This window comes from Mytilus edulis, chromosome 10 (assembly GCF_963676685.1).
Source record: "Mytilus edulis chromosome 10, xbMytEdul2.2, whole genome shotgun sequence".
In the NCBI taxonomy this organism is placed as follows: domain Eukaryota; kingdom Metazoa; phylum Mollusca; class Bivalvia; order Mytilida; family Mytilidae; genus Mytilus; species Mytilus edulis.
The window spans coordinates 30,965,894-30,983,307 of NC_092353.1; the positions used below are offsets into that span (position 1 = coordinate 30,965,894).

Sequence of the window (17,414 nt, forward strand, 5' to 3'; positions counted from 1 at the left end):
GAATGATGAAAATTAGTTTCATCTTAGGAATAAATATAACAACAATGTAAAATCTCTCCACATTATAGCAAAATAAATAAACAGTCAGCCTTTATGGTTAGTATCATAATTTGTTAAGACCAATACAAACTTTTCTTTGTTGGTGTTTCAGCTCTCTCTGGCTGGCTCATGGCACTTCCAGCGCGCCTTGGAGTAGGACTTGGACTACGGACAGGAAGAGGCCAGTGACCTGTGTGGACACTAATAGTACCATCAGCATACAAGACCTGAAATGATAAAAGGAAATTTAATTTCAGCTTAAGAGACTAATCAAGCTATAATTCCATCCATTAATATTCATAACAAACTGTTGTGTGATTTGAAGGCTGTACCTACAGTAAATATTTAAATTTTGTAGCAAAGATTTTTTGAATGTTAAGCCAACCAAATACATTTTTTTTCACAACGCAACTGTTAAAATTATATATGTTATTTACAAAGTTTTGTTGCAGGCATATTTAACATGTACTTAGTACAAAATAGTCCAGGTTTTAATTAAAAATATATTTACATCTAAATATGGCAACCATCCCGTATTTGAAAGTTTTATTTATACATTTAGCCTTGAATGCAAATTGCTACTTCCATTGAGCTTCATCATGATTATTTACCTAAATTTCTCTAATTCTTACACGATTTAACTTTTTCTTGACATGTTGATTATTTTTATTTAATCAACATGTTGTTCATTTGATCTCAGTTCTTCAGTGGTTAAAATTCAATTATGAGGTTGAATTTTCTTGCAATCCTCTTAATTTTCTATTGTGACGGCATGCATGGAAAAAGGCAAACCATGTCTGATGACGCCACATAGAAAGCACACATCTTTTTGCAGATTATTTGAAAAGAAGGGATAAGTTTACCTGCATATTATTTATATATATCATAAGAGAAACTGATTCCACCACCAAATCTTGTGTAATACGATATTTATCCTCTCTCAGTAGTTACTTTAAATCTTAAATATTTAACTGTCTCGAGTGGATAAATATCCTATTACACTTGATGCAGTGGTAGAATCTAAATATACCCGGTAATTATTTTTCATGAAACTTTTGATTTCTACTCACTTCGACATTACCATCCACCATGTTTTTAATGACCGTGCCCTCGGATGTAATAATTCTAGACACTTCAGACTGGATATATTTCTTCCTTGGAGCCTCACACTCCTGCTCACATCGTGTCTTAAATGGATAACTCTGTTTTACCAGTAACCTTCTGTCATCCTCAGTCATCGGTTTCATTCCTGGTGAAATAGATAATCATTATAGTCTACAAAACCAAGGAAGATTTTAGTAAATGAAAGTAAATGATTTGGATATGAAGATTTTGTGATTTTGTAGAACGTAAACAGCGTTATTTAAATATTCAATGTGATTATTCAATATAAAAAATATTTTTTTCAGTTTTGACAAACACCAAAGAAAATGTAAAAAATATTTTGTCAAAAGAAAGGATTTCAATTACATTATAGTAAATTATGTGTTTTTGCTTCTTTTTTCCAGTAAATATTCAACAATATTGACTTATCTATTTTTAACTCCTGAGAACTACTAACCTACAGAACTTTCCAATATATATTTAACATTCAGACCATCAGGGCATGTAACATACAACTGTTGGAAGGGTTGTACAATTGGTTTTTCTTCATCTTTTTTCTCTTCGTCAATCTTTTCTCCCTCATCTGGTGCCTACAAAAACAACAAGTTATCAATAATTTGCGAAGGATTTTGGTAAAATTTTGGTAAAACCATTTAAAGTCGATACAATTTTGAAAATGTCATGTAAAATTTAATTCCAAATTAGGAGTCTTTTGATCACTTGTTCATTTTGAAAAAAAGTGTTTTCCTTGTAAAAAGATGCACTAGATCTAATTTATGAAATATTGAGACAGAAAGTGTTGACACAGAGCCATGTCTCACCTGCTTTGCATCAAAATTACAAAAAAATCTTTTCTATATCTAAATTAACAATATATAAGTAAAATCCATGACTAGCTTTGGTGTATTTGTCACAAACAAGTCAAAAAAATAAATGACAGCAGGACAGCACTCTTTTTATTGGATTATTATATTAATTCATTTATTGTTTATTTGAATACAGCAAAAGGATAATTCTATTTCTAGGTGACTTACTGGAACCTGAGGTGGTGGTTCAGGTGTTGATCCTTTCTTATCTCCCTTCTTACTCTTTGCTGGTGATGGGGGTGGGGCAGGACTGGGTGTAGTTGGTGGGGCTACATAATCTTTTGGCTCATACTTTTTAGCTGTAATAAAATAATGTTCATTAATAATAACTTGAAGTCAAAGACTTTTGTTGATAATATCAGTTAATAATGTAATATGTTATATAATTATGAAATGATATAAGATTAGACTGCACACACACAGATACGTATACATACATTAAACACAAACCAACAAATGTGTAACATATTCCTTTACTGTACTTTATGGCTTTATGCTATGGGTTTTTCTCATTGTTGAAGTTGGTAAAGCAACCTATAGCTACATAAATCCAGTTCATAATTATAAGGACTTCAGTGAATAGTTGTCATATATACCACTATATGACATTTCATTTTCAAATTTATTTGTATAATTTCAAAAGCAATCAATTATTTTACTAATTATCTTTACAATATAAAACTTATCATTACATACCTTCTTCACAAGTTCCACTTTCTCCAAACTGACTTAGTGACATGGTCATGCCATCCATCAGCTGTGCTGTTATAGAACCAAATGCACTCACTGCTGTCTTTTTATCTTCTGATTTAACAGACATGTTTGTCTTAACACCAACACTCTCTGTATCTTTAACAGATTTATCTGCAGTAAAAAATATATTATTGATCAATGAATGCACACATATGAAATAATTTTGTATATTCCAATTTATTGTCATTATTAATATTACAAAAAAATCAAGGGAAATAACCAAAACAATTACAGTACTCCTGGGTATAAATCAAATATTTTTTCTAATATAGGATTTCGCTATATTTTTTTATAAATGAACTTTATCATATACTTAAAAGAAAAATGAAATAAAAAAAAATGGGGTCACCGTTCATTTAAGCTCACAATCTGCCTCCGGAAGAAGCATACATTTTTGTTAATGTCCTTTTTTTCTGTTGTACTGTAAACCAACTTATTTTTTGGGGGGATTTATTTTCATGACTTTTGCAAGTAGAAAAATAACAATTATGTAAAACTAAGATCTTTCCTTAACAATAGTACATCAAGTTAATAAGAAAAAATGCAAAATTAAATAGCAGCTAAATGTACTAGAAAGAATAAAACACTAAATAAAGTATCCGTGAAAATAAGTTAGTTGACAGTAATACAAAAGTAAATGGTTTGATCAAATCATTAGAATTTAACTGCAAATGTTTCTTTTTGAAATTTAAAATGAAATCGTAATTGTTCAAAAATATATTGTCACAAATAAGCTAGTTATCTATAAAATTCAAGTGCATTATTTTTAGAGAAAAAATTCTGTTATTCATATATTCATATATTGTTGTAACATTATTTAAATGTTGGAAATCCTTCAAATAGTTTATTTATAATATAAGTATGTTTGTGAATGATACTAAATTTTATTTTTAGTCCATACCAAATACAAAAGAAGCTGAGTTCGACCAATATTGATGAGAATCTTACAACATGATGTAGCAAAATTCTTGTTTGAATACTGTTTGCTAAAAAAGTTAAATGATAAATCTCACCATCTTTTTCAGATTTTTCATATTCTGATTTTTCTTTTTCATCTTTCTTTGAATCAGTATCATCTTCATCCTCACTTCCATTAGAGTTTTCTTTTGGGTCGAGGATGTGAACAGAGAAAATGTGTCCATCTTTTAATACTGTTGCTTTCACACAAGATGTTCCTGAAAAAATAATTCAAAACACTGTCACTCAATTGTTTTCAATCAGTGTTTTAGGTTAAAAAAAAGGTCAAAGTTATATAAATAAAGAACGCCAAAATATAATCTAAAACAAACACTATTGATTAACTTTTATTTTCTTTAAAAATGAAAGTATCCTTAAAGGGGCACTAGCTACCAGATATATATAAAAAATCTAATATATTTTTTTTTTTGCTCAATCATTAATGAAATGCAAACAGTAAAATAATTTTCGCTTTTAGGTGCCATTTATGGTTCAATTTTGTCAAAATAAGCTAAAAAACATTGATTATGAATTATTCACTTGCAAGTGTTTAATTCGACCCCATTGAATCTGTATTCATTTGAACTTCAATTTAACCCCTAAGCTTGATATGGATAACACGTGAATTGTATATGTCAACATTGAAACTGAAACAAATGTAAATCATTTGATTGACTGGTTTGATCCACAAAAAAAAATCATTCTTATAAGGTAAAAACAATGATAAACATTTATTTTTCATGTATAATATAAAGTTAAATCGACCTAGAAAAATCCAACAGCACTAGTTTGCTTAACCTATTTATATCTATATTTATGTTTACATTGCTTATATGGTCATCAGATGACTTTAGAGGTCAACTTGTAGTTAATTAGATGGCGTCTTGACTAAATTACACACAAAAGAAAGGTATTTTCATGCCAGTGCCCTGTTTATTGTTTATTTTATAGTTTTAATAGTTTGGATAAATGTTTTACATTGTCATAAATCAAATATGAGAATTTGATTAAAATCGGTAAACATGAATTTGACATCTAGTGCCCCTTTAACATATCTACAGTGTTCTCCCCAGAAATTTTGGATAGCATCACATTATGCGTAAAAAAAATAACTGTATTTTTTTTAATGTCGTTTGTCGCGTCGCGTTGATACTCTATTTCCTTTATATGTTTTAGTTTAGATTGTTCAATTCATAACTGAGAATACAATTAAACTATAACCACAAAAACAGTTGTTTCAGTTTATGTTTTCTTTGTTCATTTATAGTTACAGAATTATTTTTTTCCTCTTGTGCCAAATAAAAATAAATATGTGGTTTCAGTTACCCAACAATAAGTCAAATGAATGAATGGTTCATTATAGATCAACCTGTTTATATACAAAACTAAATATCTAGTACACAAAATTAACTATTTTTTATATTATATCAAGTAAAGATAAAGTAGCAAAAGTAGCAAAAAAAAAAATCAATTTAAAAACTTTTTTGATAACAAAGTTATCTAACAAATAGTCTTTTAATGCGTAGTTTTCTCTCTTGGTATATTTTTTCTGTCTACTGGGATCTACTGTCCATCCGTTGTCATTATCGTGAAAATGCGGATTTTTGTCATATCTGGTCCGGTTCCGTTACGCAGTTTGCACAAAAATGTGCAATGGCGGCCGTTGAAAAATTTACGAAAATGAGTCCGAGAATAAACATTGTTTGACAAAAGATTGAGCATGAATAAGACGCTTTTAATGCATTAAATGGATTAAACATAAACTTAAGTCAATTATGATAACTTGTTAAAGAAGTATTAAACTTAGTTTAGCTCTAAACCAAAATTCTCGCTCTCGTATTACCGGAAGAGAAAGAAAGTAATTTTTGGAGAGATGCACAAATAAACGACCTTTAAAAAAAAAAATCGTTTCAATCTTTGAAATTTCGTCATACAAAACGTAGATTTCGAATTGTTTTGTGATTGCATTTTTCCATGTTGAAATTGGTGATTGCAGACACGTGGTATTAGTCATGTCACAAGTGTCAGCTTGGGATATTCGCATCCAAACAGTTATCACCCTGAGGGCAATTAACACCTAGCTATTTAATCTCTTAATTGCTTTTAGTGTCCGACTTAAAGGGATTACAATTAAAGGTGATGTAATTTCTATGGTCATAATCGATAATAGATGAAAGTTCAAAATTGAGGACAAGTAAAATAGCATCTTCAAAATAATTATAGCGTCGCGGGAATAATTATAGCGTCGCGGGAATTATTATAGCATCACGGTGAAAAAATATAGCGTCGCGGTACCGCGATGCTAAAACGGCCTGGGGAGAACACTGATCTAAAATCTGGATTCAAAGATAATTAGGGAACTGTTATATGGAAGATACAAACCTTGTACAAAATCTGTTCTTTCTGTTCTGATTTGTCCTCCATCAGATGGAAACAGAGTTGTTGTAATACCAGATACATGTATCAATTTGTTACCAACATCATAACCAGTAAACTTAAATGAAGAAAAATATCAATGCTTATGTTATATCCAAAAACACATTAGACTAATCTTTTAACAAAATAAAAGTTTATTATACCTTTTTAATATCTACAAATGTATAAGGATTATGAGCAGAAAAGTTGTTTTGGTCTTACAAATTTAAGATCTATTAAAGATGTATTGATTAATTCCTGTCTAACTTCTGGAAACATTAAACCTCTTGCTGTAAAAATAATGTATGGTATTTAACACTTACAGGCCAGAATTCCTCTTGCACTGGTGTAGATGGCTGCACAAACTCTACTGGTTCCTGTTTGTCCTGGGAACCTTTAGATTTGGCACTTCCTCTGGATCCTGGTCTCTTTTTGTCTTTGTCGTCCCCCTAAAATATGCAATAAATAGGTATAACTATGAAATAATTCACTTTAAATTCACTAACAAATGATTATTTTTGGGGGGTAAAAGTTGTTGTGCATTTCCTTATTCTACAAAATGTTATATCTGTTGACAAAAAAAAATAAGTATACAGAAATAAAAGTTCTTTATAAATCTCCTTTAAAGGGGCACAAGCTACGAGATATAAAGAGGACCATGAACTAGGTGTGTTCAGCTAGTAAAAGGAAAAGAAAGTGAAACAAGGGTTAACCATTTGGTTGACTGAATGGATCTACAAAAACTTATTCTCATAAAGGTAAAAACGCTTATTGACCTAAAATAACTCTAATTGCATGAGTTTGTATCTATTAATATCTATGTTTATATTGGTTTATATATCCAGTCTTTGTAGGGTCACCTCAATGGTTAATTATATATATATATATATATGAGTATAGACTAAAATACACATGAAATGATGATTTTGACAGAAGCTAGCTAGTGCCTCTTTGAATCACATAAACTGTGAAAAAATTAAATCAAAGAGCTGATAGCTCTGAGGTGGAAGAAGGTGAATAAAAGGTAACTTGAATTACCATAGAAGCAGCCCCACTTACCCAGACTGCTTTGTTCCATTATCGTTAAAATGTATTTTTTTTCTTCAAACAAGAAAAGGTCATAAGTACATGGATTTCCCATCCGTACAATCATTTTCTATGTTCAGTTGACTATGAAAATTAGGTAAAATCTTTAATTTGGCAGTAAAATTAAGAAGATCATATCAAGAGGAACACATGTGTACTAAGTTTCAAGTTGATTGGATTTCAACTTCATCAAAAACTACCTGGACCATAAACTTTATAACCAGAAGCAGGACGGACGGACAGACTAGAAAACATATTGCCCATAAATGGAGCATAAAAATAGTAAGACTTGTTACATACCCGCCAACTTTTGAAAGTTCCCATATGGGTTTTTACTGCACAACAACAATTTTAAAGGTTACAATTTTTAGCGACGTATTTTGCAAGATCTGGATTGTCTAGAAAAAGTGTCATATTTGTATGATGAACTTACATGCCTTTTCCTTAAGTCTGTTTGCATGATTCTAGTTATATATTAAATCGGTAGAAAAAATATACATGAAGCTAGCAGACCAGGGTTTATTTTCCAGATTAAGAATATTAGATGTTTGTTGAAATTTCCAATTTTGCATTATGCACAAAGATGGACCTTTAACAGGTTGGGAACAACACTCCAAATGAGGGTAACCTAACTGGAAGATCATCACAACCCACTGTAAAAAATGAGCACAAAAAAAGTCATTTATATTCATATTATTTGATGAAACTTTTCCCCAAGAACTATGCATCTATTAAGTACTGAATGGTCAAAACATCATGTTTTTTTATCGACATAAATTTTGTCGTAAATGTAACCAAATGATGTAGAAATTGTGTTTTTTCTTCAAATTTCCATCAAATTGTAATGTTTATAGTTCCCTTATTGCCTCTCTATTTGAATAAAATAAAATAATAAGAAGAATCTGTTTCTTGTTTTGTTTTGTTTTGTTTTTGACAAATGATTGTTCACTGCTTGCAAATGAATCATTATATTTATATATCTTATCTGTATATATTTTTGTTCATGTCTCCATCTCCTTATCATTTGTAAATGTATAGACAAATAAGAAAGAAATAAGCTCCACATGTATATTTGCAACATCGTAAATTAATTAAAAAAATAACATACACTAACACTAGTACTGCATGGCTTTTAAGCATTATGAAAGTCATATTTGTAGAAAGCTTAAAAAGACTTAAAAACAGTGTAAAATGTCTTGCTATTTCTTAGCTTACACAATAAAATCTAATATATACTAACATTTACAAATTTAAATTTGAAGATTTTACAAGGAATTAATCTAACTACTAGACCTTTTATTAGTCTAGTTGCACATATTATATGTTGGCTTCAAATCATTAATAAACAAATTTATGATATAAACTTCAATTTAATCCTTGAAAGGAGGTCTAGATTGCTAAAATAATTTATAAATTTTAATTTTTTTATTTGTCCAAAATCATTTAAATTCATTTAATCAACATCTTTTTATGATTATTTGATTAAAATATTAATCATTTATAGTCTTTTTACAATTTACATTTTTAAAAGCAAAATAACTGAAAACAGGATAAAACAAAGGGAAGTAACAAAAAAGTATTTCAATATTCCCAATACACATCGTTTTGATAACACAACGGCAGTTAGCCGGAGGTAAACATCGTTGATTACCAGTATGTTTGACACCCAAGCTGTCAAGTGAAGCCATATAATTATACATCTTCTTTGATGTTCAGGTAAAATTTAACACAGGTGTCAATTACACCCGTACAGTAGTAAGAAATGGTCAAATATGGCGTCTGAAAATATTCATTCATGAAATATTTCATACACGGCAGTTTTTTCTCCTAAACGGGAGAACGGGAGGAGACCCCTGAAAACGGGAGTTTTGTGCTCCCGTCCGGAGGTTCACATGTATGTTACGAAGGGCATCTAATTCACATGACAAAGGAAAACCATGAATAAAGACAACACTTTATATATCCTTTTTATTTATATAAAAACAAAATCTTCTTGTCTGCAGGATTGCAAATTCGTAACTTCAAGGGCGAACTTGTAAACAGGGCGAGTTGTCCCGATACCAAATTCACGCATGCGTAATACAAATATCTACAGTTAAAACATCCTGTTACAAGTAAACAAATAACGTTCATGTGGATTAGATGAAATCTAATAATTTACATAAATAAAAGGGTCATATTTACGATAGTGATTGTTTTACAATCATAATTTACAAATTAAATGATTCAGATGCCTAATCATGTGTAAAAATCGGTGTCAGGAATCTTAAGTTGTTTTGAAATTGTAATACACGAAATGAATGCGGCATACGGAGACTCAATGCCAATGGTCAGCCCCTTAAGTCTTCAGAAGACTTGACGTCTTCTTCCACTAAAAATACTTCAAAATGAAATGTTTTTATTTCTTTTTATAATGATATTTAAAACATTAAACTATATATAACTAATAAGATACTGACCTTTTTGCCAGGAGATTTAGATACTGACCTTTTTGCCAGGAGATTTAGTTACTGACCTTTTTGCCAGGAGAATTTTAGATACTGCCCTTTTTGCCAGGAGATTTAGTTACTGACGTTTTTGCCAGGAGATTTAGATACTGACCTTTTTGCCAGGAGATTTAGATACTGACCTTTTTGCCAGGAGATTTAGTTACTGACCTTTTTGCCAGGAGATTTTTAGATACTGACCAAGGATCCGGAAATTTTTTCACCTAATTTCGGTCATTTGGGGATAACTTAAAAGTTGGTGCCCTTTTAAACAAAGATTGTGTGTATACTCATACATGTACAGTCATACGCGTATCATCAACGAACTTGTTTAACTGTTGCATCGCATTTACTTCAGAAATTTCCCTACCATGTTCCTTAAAATCGATCTTGAGCAATAAAAGAAAGGCACCAGTTTAAAAATGAAATGATTTTAATGACTCAAAACGATAAACTTCTCAAACTTCGCTTACGTTTCTTTCGATTTTGAAGACAAAATTAAATATTATAACCGGATGTTTTACGACAATAGTAAAACGACCAATTCCGGACTCATTTCCGGGATTAGTTTTGTTTATCAAATTCACAGGAAATCGTCGGCTTTTTAACTGTTTTACCTTTAGTAGTGTTTGAATATTAATTATAATAGTTGGACTTGTTTAATTTAGCATGAATACATTTTTAATTTACGATTTAGTGTCTAATTTGCGGAAGAGAATTTCAAGCATGCGTATTAGTAAACAAAGCACGTGTGTTTGTAGTGAAACAATATTTTGTTCTACGTAAATTAATTTAATTTTAATTTAATTTTAAATCAGAATTGACAATTGTCTAAGCTGAGAAAGTAATTAAATAATGCAGACAGTTGTTATGAACTTTTAATTTCTTTAAACTATTTATAGTTCTGAGCTCGTGATCAATAAAAAAAATTAATTAAAAACACAGGTAAAGAGATTAGCGATCATTAGCCAATATTTCCCCGAGGCATTACTATAGTTATTAGGAGGGCCCTCAGGATTATAACACTTTACTGGAGTGGCAGTTTTATTACAGGAAAAGGATAACAACAAAAAATAAGTTCAAAATGGCGATTTAGACAATGTTAGAAACTCGATCTCAACGAAATGACATTGAATGACCGAAATTATTTCTGTAAAAAAATACTCATTTAGGACAAACTACTTTCAGTTTAGGTCAAGACTGGCATATATGACCGTTTCCGGACCCTTGATACTGACCTTTTTGCCAGATTTAGTTATTGACCTTTTTGCCAGGTGATTTAGATACTGACCTTTTTGCCAGATTTAGATACTGACCTTTTTGCCAGGAGATTTGGATACTGACCTTTTTGCCAGGAGATTTAGATACTGACCTTTTTGACAGGAGATTTAGTTACTGACCTTTTTGTGGGGAGATTTTTAGATACTGACCTTTTTGCCAGGAGATTTAGTTACTGACCTTTTTGCCAGGAGATTTAGATACTGACCTTTTTGCCAGGAGATTTAGATACTGACCTTTTTGCCAGGAGATTTAGATACTGACCTTTTTGCCAGGAGATTTTGATCTTTTAGCACTCTTTGCTCTCTCTTTGTCATCTTCCTCTGCCTTAATTCTGTCCTGCTCCTCTTTCCACGCTTTCAATGAATTATTTCTTACAAAGATATTACTATTGGCAGATGAAGACCTTTCTTGGCTGCTTGATCTGGATTTTGGACTCTTGGACCTACCTATTATATAAAAAGGTCAATAATGAAGTTTTATGAAAAGCGTTTTTCATTTTTATATCAAATACATTTTAAACAACATTAGCAGATAAATCATCCATCACCAGAAACCTTGTTAGGACCTAAGGGGTTGTCTTTGAGTTTATCTTAACTTTTTGGTCCTTTAAGAAAATTGTAATTTATGACAGTTCTTTGTTGAATGTTCTGTTAAATATATCTACCTACTTGTCTAGAATTGCGGCTGTTTAGAGCTTGACATGTTGTATAGGCATGTATATATTGTTGAAAGCTGGTTGTTGATCTCTAGATGAGCTTTTTTTGTGTTGTTGGGTTGCTGTCTTTTATATTTGTGCCCTACATCTTCTAATATTGTCATAGTTCTTGAATTATTTATTTATAAAATTTGGTTTATACACTTTTTGTACTTAAACGTAAATTGCAGTGCTACCATGTTTCAACTTACTGGGTGATTTCCCTGGTGATTTCCCTCTTTTTGTAGCTTTAGCTTCTGCCTTGGCTGCTTCCTCTTCATCGTTCCTCATTTTATCCAGTTCCTGCGACAGAAGTCCAGCCTGGTACTTAGCCTCCTCTTCCTTGGTCCAGTCGGCTATTGATTCCTCTACATATTCCTTGTAATTTCTAGAAAATAATCGGAAATATTAAGTTTCTCAATGATCAAAATTTGGGTTAGTCACTCTGCTATACTGGTATGTGCAATGAAAATGTTTCAATAAAGTCTGTGGTTCAAGTTTTTATTTTTTTTTATATTTTTGTCCAAGGGACAAAGTAAATATTTTGACAAAATTTTATAAAAATTAAAAGAGCAAATGGTTAATTATAGTGCAGGTGTTGGGTACCAACTTAACATCATTTGTGATGATTTAAATTCATCAATGTCTACAATGGATTGTAAAAATAAAAGCAACACTTAATCAAATAAATTATTAATGTACATTGTTTGATAATGTAAAAAATTGCATGTTAAAACCCAATGCCAACCTTAATCCTAGATTGCTGTGGAGTTCTGTATGCCAGTCCACATGGTTCTGAAGTTCAAAGGAGTGTGGATTGTGTAGAACAACCATCATGGAGTGGTCTCTCTTGTTATAGTAGGTGTCCACAAATGGTAAATAGTAAATGGCTTCTTTTAGGATCTAGATATAACAAAAAAATTAAACAATAAGTATAACTTCAGGAGTTGTGTTATGATTGTGACAACTATAAAACAAAAGTCCAAATATTGTAGATTTACCTCACTGCATGGACTTCCACAATGAACAAAATCAATACTGTAAAGTCAGCTATAAAAGGCAACCATTACAAAACATAATGTGCATCCTTTTTATCTATTAGATTTTATTTGCTCAAAGTGAGTTAATAACAGAATGAAACTTTAATTTTGTTTTAAATTTAAAATGCGGAAATTTTTTAATCCCTAAAACATGTACCAGTTGCTTGCAAAATGATAAAAAAAAAAGTGAAATTATAAATTTTACTTTTTACTATAAAACCTAAATTAACTTTTTCAGAGAGTTTATTATCAGATTTGACTTTATGACCTCTAACCTGAAGTAGAGTTGGTTTCTCGTAATGTTCAGCAAAACACCACTGATCCAGTTTACGTTTCTGTGCATCAACAATTTCATGCATACTTTCTTCTGGACTTTTATATGGTTCAGGTTCAATGACTTCCTCTGTTTCCATTTCTACATGTCTGACTGGTTTACCAGTGTCATCTTTCTCAAAGTGAACAACTATAAAACAGAAAGACACATTAATCACAAAACAGCTGTAGACATGAAAAATATAAAACAAAGTGAACAACTACAAAACAGAAAGGCAAATTAATTACAAAACAGATCTAGATATGACAAACATAAAAATTATAAAAAATGGTAATATTTGACTACTGTAAATTCAGAAATTATTGTGATTTCTTTTATTATTAGGAAAAATGTGACATAGTTATAATAGCAATTGTTTAAAACTCCCATTTTTTATTTTTTTTATAAGATTTTTCTCAAAATCGCAAAAAAAATAAAATAGCATTTTTAGATCTAAAATTACAAAATGGCAATAATAAATTAACACAATAATTTCTGAATTTGCACATTCATTGATTGTACATGCATGTATTCATTTTTGTCAACTTAGTTACTGAAGCAAGCTTAAATATTCAACTTTTTTACTTTATGATTTCCTTTCCATCTACCTTTACTAGGACATATACAGCTTATCAATTTATTTCTCTCTAGAAAGCTGAGATATCCAGGATTGTTAAAGAATTTTGACTCAACTTCCATTTAAATGTCAGTTGCCTGTTATCAGAGTACATTATTCACTTTTCTGGTGAATAGGACCTTTAAGATGACACAGAAAGTCCCATGCTACTATTTCTATTTACTAAATTACTACTAGATCTACTCCTGTCAATTGTATTTTCAATAAGAAGGGATTGAAAAGTCCATCCCTTACTATCATGTGTTTAAATTTTTTTATAAAGGCCTTAAGGTGGTACCCAACACTTTCACTAAAATTAATTTGGCTCGTTTAATTTTCATAAAATTTGGACAATGTATTTACTTTGACCCTCTAACAAAAATATAAAAATTTCAAAAATTTTGAACCAACCGTTTTGTCAGAAAAATTACACTGGTTATATAGCAGTTTGACAAACACCAATTTTGATCATTGAGAAGCTTAACATTCCGTTTACAACACAATGTAATTAAAACGTTTAGCTGACTTTACAGAGTTATCTCCCTGTAGTGTTAGGTACCACCTTAACACTAGTCATTTTTGGGAACATTTATAGCTTGCTGTTTGGTGATCTGTGTTGAAGACCGTACTCTGATCTATAATTGTTAACTTTTACAAATTGTGACTTTGATTGAGAGTTGTCTCATTGGCATTCATACCACATCTTCCTATATCTATCTACAAATTCCTATTCCAACGTTATCAGGGTTGATCACTCACCTGAATTACTCCTGGACCTCCTCTTTTCTGGAGTACTGGACCTTGATGATGGTCTAAGAATTCCCTTCTTACTACTTGCTAGACTGCCACTATCAGATGACCCAGGACGTGATCTATCATTCTGTATGGCTACATCACTCTTTCTGTGGACCAATCCCATCTCCTCTAATGGTGTAGGGGAGGCGGCTCCTACAAAATTGTTCAAATTTAACTTACAAACTATTTCAACAATCAATCAATTCCTTTTTTTCTGTGTAAATAAAAGTATATTCTTATGCAACATGTTGTCTTCTGAAAGATTAAATTATCTATGTGCTAAAGTTTTATTATTTCATGCTAATTCAATGCCTTTTGAAGGATCAATTCTTTGCAGATAGCTTATTCATATCTAATTGAACCATAAAGCAGTTTCATTAAACAACACTATATACATTCCTAAAATAGTTTTAAGTAAACCACCTCACTATTTTAAAAAATACAGTTCTTTTAAAATTAAAAAAAATCTTGGGCAAATATTTCTAAATTCAAGAATATAAAAATTTGTATATAACAACTGAAAATTTCCTCTTTAAACTGTTAATATCATTTATGATCAATAACTAGTATAAAATTAGCTTAAAAACAGAGAAAAAAAAGACATTTATTGGTAAAAAATTATATTTCAAAAGGTATATGTGAACTGATATATTTATTTAAAGCATTTATAAACTAATTTATTGAAAGACTTTAAATCCAAACAGAAGCCTTAAAAATCTACACTGGACTATACAGGGTGACTTTGGGAGCCTAAATACAAATGGATCAGGCTAAATAATATCTCTACTAGAACTATAATAAATTTGGTTCAAATAGGAATAACTAATTGTCCTTTTTTAACAAGATATCAATCTGACATTAGCATTTAGTCAAACTGGTTGTTGTCAGTAAAAAGTAAAACTGGTTGTTGTCAATTAAAAGTAAAATAACAAAAATATCAAACTCTGACTGAGGAAAAACTCAAAACGTAAAGTTCGGAATCATTGTTTGTCAAAATTATTTTCCTTTATGTTAGGAATATTGGAATCATAAAGAAGTTAATTTTGAAAAAAATATTATTATCATTGTCAGGAAATTGTAGTAACTTATCATTTTATGTAGCACTAATAGGATACAGTAAATTAGTACTTTTCTAGCATTTAGACTATTAATCAATTCATTTTTATATCGTTAAATTCAAATATAGCATCTAGAAACCTATGCTAAAACAGAAAAACTGTAAAATATAATCTATCTAATGTCATTCATAACTATAAAAGCAGCAGTAAGAATGAATACAATCTGTTGATATAGAAACAGAATCTGCATTGTATGATATTGTCTTCTCATAATCCTGAAAATACTAAAAAATAGCAAAACACACGATACATTTTTGTACTACATGTATAAAATAAAAGCAAGAGACTACATGTAACATGCCAGTAGGGACTAATGTTACATTAAGCAAATCACGATGCATTTACGTTTAGGTTTCTTCTTTGACCTTGAAGGTCGTTTTTTGGTATCTGCATGCTGGTGAGGAGGTGGTGGTACTGGCGACACAATAGGTGTAACATCAGAAGACGTGCCAGATATGGAGTAATCAATTAAATCAGAATCTATTCCTGTGTAAAAAATATCAATAATAATCAGTAATCTACAATATTCTTCACTTCTGCAATGGTAACCCAATCATCAAGTAATTTAATCTGTGCAACACTGGATTATTAGAACTGCATTAAATGCGCAGATTGTACAGAAAACTACCTCTAGTCTTTAAAAAAGGTACATAAACCGATGAACACACCTTAAAAGGTTTGATACATAAAGAAAATTCCCTCATTTGAGGAACTTTATATGAGCTAAATAAAATGGGTGTATATCATTCTATGCATAAGCTGTCTTTCTCCTACTGTTCTATTTCAGTAAGAGTATCAGTTTTGGTTCAAATTCATAAAAATGTGAGACTTGGGTTTTAAATCCTGTAATTTTGAAATCTTTGTTTTTCTCCTTTTGGTCATAAGCATCAAGCTTTCTGAAAATGTCATCTGATAAAATAACTGATCCATGTCATTGACATTACATATAACTGAAGCAATAAATTAAAATTAAAAAAAATAAAATTTGTCTATATTATTATTGCAGGTAAAAAAAATATCTAATGTGAATTCAACAAACACAAACCAATTTATGGATCATATAAATCTGCTAATTGTTCTAATGAATAATTAAAAATAAAATTAAAGAATTGTAATTTAAAAAAAGTCTAACATGTGAAAAAAATAAATAAAAATAAAATAAAAGCTTACAAAATTATATAAATGTAAGCCAATGTAATAAGAAAAAAGCTTGGTGTGCACAGGAAAAGGTAGAGAGTTAGAAAGACCACTGTAATAAATTATAAATATATTTATCATGCATTTGATTGAAGGATCTATTTCATGGTACAATGTATTATTATTGGTTTGATTTTGATGCTTTTTAAATAGATTGTCAAAATATAATTTGAAAATTAAGTTGTTAATTCCCAACTTATTAAATATCAGTTTGCTGGTAACATTTTATTAACAAAACAATGTTATTTTTTTTTTTCACTTGTACAAAACTACCAAAAAGATCATCTTGGTATTTAACTAAATAAAATTAATAATCTTGTTTCTGAAAAAAAAAAAACATTGAATTTTCTTCAATATTGAAAACTGATATTTTTAATAAAGAAATGTGAAGAGAAATTGCAAAAAGTGCCTTTAAAAATGTGTATTTAGTTATTTTCTAATAATCTTAAAAAAAGCCATGAAAATGGTCCAATGAGATATGTTATTTTGTGATAAGCATGACAGTCAACTAAAACCATGAAGTCTTGATAGTTTTAATAATGTTACGTCCAAATATTTCTGTCCACTTGGTTAGATATCATTTATCCTTAAAAAATTAGGTTCATTTTATTCTATTATAAATCAATTTAAACTACTTCTATATGAAATCAAACA

The 17,414-nt window shown here is 30.1% G+C and overlaps 1 protein-coding gene across 31 annotated transcripts in view; it reads right to left on the reverse strand.

Annotated features, from left to right (window-relative positions):
- The window catches only part of LOC139490877 (sperm-associated antigen 17-like), a 48,406-nt gene that overhangs the window by 14,032 nt on the left and 16,960 nt on the right, over positions 1 to 17,414 (reverse strand). For 16 of the 31 annotated variants that reach the window (XM_071277995.1, XM_071277976.1, XM_071277977.1 and 13 more), the window contains 14 exons: positions 15,909 to 16,049; positions 14,410 to 14,598; positions 12,997 to 13,184; positions 12,430 to 12,584; positions 11,894 to 12,069; positions 11,249 to 11,433; positions 6,458 to 6,583; positions 6,102 to 6,213; positions 3,776 to 3,937; positions 2,706 to 2,873; positions 2,178 to 2,308; positions 1,601 to 1,733; positions 1,110 to 1,288; positions 131 to 266 (listed from right to left, as the gene is read on the reverse strand). In XM_071277995.1, the coding sequence (XP_071134096.1) occupies positions 131 to 266; positions 1,110 to 1,288; positions 1,601 to 1,733; positions 2,178 to 2,308; positions 2,706 to 2,873; positions 3,776 to 3,937; positions 6,102 to 6,213; positions 6,458 to 6,583; positions 11,249 to 11,433; positions 11,894 to 12,069; positions 12,430 to 12,584; positions 12,997 to 13,184; positions 14,410 to 14,598; positions 15,909 to 16,049 (2,181 nt within the window). The remainder of the gene's footprint in view (positions 1 to 130; positions 267 to 1,109; positions 1,289 to 1,600; positions 1,734 to 2,177; positions 2,309 to 2,705; positions 2,874 to 3,775; positions 3,938 to 6,101; positions 6,214 to 6,457; positions 6,584 to 11,248; positions 11,434 to 11,893; positions 12,070 to 12,429; positions 12,585 to 12,996; positions 13,185 to 14,409; positions 14,599 to 15,908; positions 16,050 to 17,414) is intronic. The other 15 variants (XM_071277998.1, XM_071277996.1, XM_071277992.1 and 12 more) reach the window with 1 other exon arrangement.